General features: G+C 36.8%; 1 protein-coding gene across 4 annotated transcripts; it reads left to right on the forward strand.

The window, feature by feature from the left end:
• LOC114315848 (uncharacterized) lies at nucleotides 1–2,651 on the forward strand. 4 transcript variants are annotated; one of them, XM_028262456.2, is made up of 4 exons: nucleotides 1–568; nucleotides 825–1,073; nucleotides 1,258–1,477; nucleotides 1,584–2,651. In XM_028262456.2, the coding sequence occupies exons 2-4, from the start codon at nucleotides 828–830 to the stop codon at nucleotides 2,447–2,449; spliced, it is 1,332 nt and encodes a 443-aa protein (XP_028118257.1). In that variant the 5' UTR covers nucleotides 1–568; nucleotides 825–827; the 3' UTR covers nucleotides 2,450–2,651. The 4 variants fall into 4 exon arrangements, with proteins under 4 accessions (XP_028118257.1, XP_028118258.1, XP_028118256.1 ...); XM_028262457.2 differs by having other exon boundaries at nucleotides 398–568; nucleotides 795–1,073; XM_028262455.2 differs by having other exon boundaries at nucleotides 433–568; nucleotides 719–1,073.
• The last annotated feature ends 340 nt before the right edge of the window (nucleotides 2,652–2,991 follow it).

Raw genomic sequence — 2,991 nt, forward strand, 5'->3', positions numbered from 1 at the left:
TTTCTCTCCCTCTTCCTCTGCTCTGCGTTCAAAAATGGCGGAAAAAAAGAAAAAGAAAAAAAAAAACCTAAAGCCCAAAACGACGTCGTTTTGGACTTTAGGGGGATTCGGGGCCGAAATCCTCGAGCTACCAACCTTTATCCGATTTTGAAATGGGAGGCCAGTGTCCAATGGTGATAAAAGTAAAATAGTCCATGCCCCAAGGTGCATTATTTTAGGGGTGATGTTAGGAACCAGTAAAAGTACTATTATAACCAATGACGTAAAATTATTTTTTTCTTTTTAAAATATAAATACAAAATTTACTGTCACATCATTAATAATGATACTTAATTAGTGTTCTCAATCATTTTTTTTTTTTATTTTAACCTCTGTTAAACTAAAAAAGTTCCATATCAATTTTTTTCACATCAGCCGAAGTTAACTCTCGTATATCTAGTCCTATCTCTCTCTCTCTCTCTCTCTCTCTCTCTCTCTATTCTTTACAGAAAGTATAACCATCAAATGCTTTTGTTATGAGGGACCAGACTTTCATGCCAACGTAGGAGAGAGAAATCAAGTGTAGTAGGTGGGTTCTTCGATTCTTTCTTCAGTTTCATGTAGATGATTTCATTGTCTTCGATCTTTTCTCATGTCTGATATACTCCTGAGCTAGTTTTGGCCTTTTCGGCTGATGTGTGTTTTTTTTCTCTTTTCTTTTTCTTCTCTCTATATAAAGTCGGCATGCATACTGTTCCTTTAGCCCTTTTGAATTTGCAGCTGATGGCATGAAATGGGTTGACTTGATAGTTTAGGTTTTGGTGGTTTGTTCTTCTTCATGACAGAGAATGTACAAAAATCAGCTGCAAGAACTTGCTCAGAGGAGTTGTTTCAACCTCCCTTCTTATGCCTGCGTCAGAGAAGGGCTTGATCATGCTCCTAGATTCAAAGCTTCTGTCAACTTCAATGGCGAAATCTTCCAATGCCCCACTTACTACACCACCTTAAGGCAGGCCGAGCACGCAGCTGCCGAAGTTGCTCTCTCTGTTCTCTCCACTAGAGGCCCTTCAAGGTCGCTCACTACAAGAGTTCTTGTAAGTAACACCCCAACAAACATTACCCACTTTAATTTCATTACCAGTAGTTTAATAATGCTCTGTTCAAATCTTGAATTTGTAGACATTTTTTTTTTTTTTTTTATATATACATTTAAGAATACCCATTATAAGTTTTTAAGAGTTTGTTTTGGAATTTGTGTGGGTTATTATGAACACAAAGGATGAGACTGGGGTGTACAAGAATCTTCTTCAAGAAACTGCTCACAGAGGGGGTCTGAAGCTCCCTGTCTACACCACTGTAAGATCAGGTCCTGGCCATGCCCCTGCTTTCACTTCTACTGTGGAAATTGCTGGTTTGAATTACACCGGCGACTCGGCCAAGACAAAGAAACAAGCTGAGAAGAATGCTGCAATAGTTGCCTGGGCTGCTCTGAAAAAATGTATACTCTCTTTTTAATGTGTATTTCTTTTTTCTTTTCTTTTTTTTGAAGATTTTTTACTGTAATTTGGTATTTGGGTTTTTATCATGAATTCACTTCCTTGCAGTGCCAAACTTTGGTTCATTAAGCAATTGTCAAGATGGAAGCAAACAAGTTAGGTGGGATCAGAACCAAACAAGAAGAAGAATGGTGAGGGGTCAGAGTCATAGAGACAATGGTTCCAATTATTCTTTACAGTATCAACAATGGAGATCCTTGGATCTACTATTGGATTCCGCCTCAGAAATTTTAACACAAAAACAGAGCATCTTGGCCTCTCTTCTCTCTCCACCCCTTCCCAAAACAACTTCAAAACTCCTACCATCTGCCTCATCTGGAGATGTTCCTCTCCTCTCTTCTACAACTAGGCCTAACCCAATTCAAGTTCAAATCCAAGAGGTTTCCCCACAGTTTGAAGAGAATAAGAGGGATGAGAAAGAATGGATTAGCAGGAAGTTAGATGTCATCGAGAGTTCCCTTGCAGATTCAAGTTACAGTCCAATTCCATTGAAGTTTAGCAGTCCTGTGAGTTCAATGTTTGATCACAACACCCCAAATGATCAAACCCATATCAGAAACAGACTTTTTGGATCTGCAACTCCATCTCCAAGAGCTTTCTCACCCATCAAAACTTCTTCTTCAATGTGTAGCCACATGCGAAGGACTATCTACAATGGTGGATGCAACCCACAGAAGATTGCTCCGGCGGTTCAAATCAGGTCGGTGATCCCAGTATGTGCAGCGCCACCACTACCAGTGAGACCCACGCCACCAAACCCACCATCAGTGAAACAAGTTGCTTCATCATCAGCTACTTCAATGTCCAAAAATGTAGGAGCAGTGGTTTCATCAGCCAACCCAATGTTCAACAACAATCCAGAGTCATACTCAACCCAATTCAGCTCTATGTTCAACAAGAAGTTACGGTTATGAAGAAAAAAGAATTTAAATTTTATTACTAGCATCTTGTTAAAGTACCACTTCAATTTCTGTTGTTAGTTAGTCAGTGTTATTGGCCTTGCGAAAATGAACCTCAGTCATGGGTCTTGGCCCTCTTGGGTAGTTGATCTACTACTCTCTAATCTCTATGGTGAAATTTTGCAATAGTAGATAGTAAAGCTCTTTTATATATATATATATATATATATATATTTTTATGACATATGTATTTTCATAAATTTTCATTTTAATTTTTTTTAATAATTAATAAGTGAAAAATAAGAAATTAGAAGCTACATAACTCAAAAACAGACATGCCTCTGATTGGGAAGAGGTTTTTTGAATTTTTTTTTGGCTAAAATAATTACAAAAAATAAAATAGGCTATTTTAGTCACAATAAACAAAACATTATATTTAATCCATAATCATTACACTTTTTTTTCATAAAAAAAAGTCAAAAAAATTAAAAAGTTAAAAAGTCCTTTCCAAATCAAATTTTTTAACCCAAATTAAAATAATTAAAAAAATTAAATAG

Source organism: Camellia sinensis, chromosome 1 (genome assembly GCF_055761805.1).
Source record: "Camellia sinensis isolate YWXY chromosome 1, ASM5576180v1, whole genome shotgun sequence".
NCBI classification, from domain to species: Eukaryota; Viridiplantae; Streptophyta; class Magnoliopsida; order Ericales; family Theaceae; genus Camellia; species Camellia sinensis.

Coding starts and splice junctions, on each gene's coding strand:
- LOC114315848 (XM_028262456.2), top strand. CDS start 828: ATGTACAAAAATCAGCTGCAAGAACTTGCTCAGAGGAGTTGTTTCAAC. Junction 1,074..1,257: donor CGCTCACTACAAGAGTTCTT/GTAAGTAACACC, acceptor ATGAACACAAAG/GATGAGACTGGGGTGTACAA. Junction 1,478..1,583: donor CTGGGCTGCTCTGAAAAAAT/GTATACTCTCTT, acceptor ACTTCCTTGCAG/TGCCAAACTTTGGTTCATTA.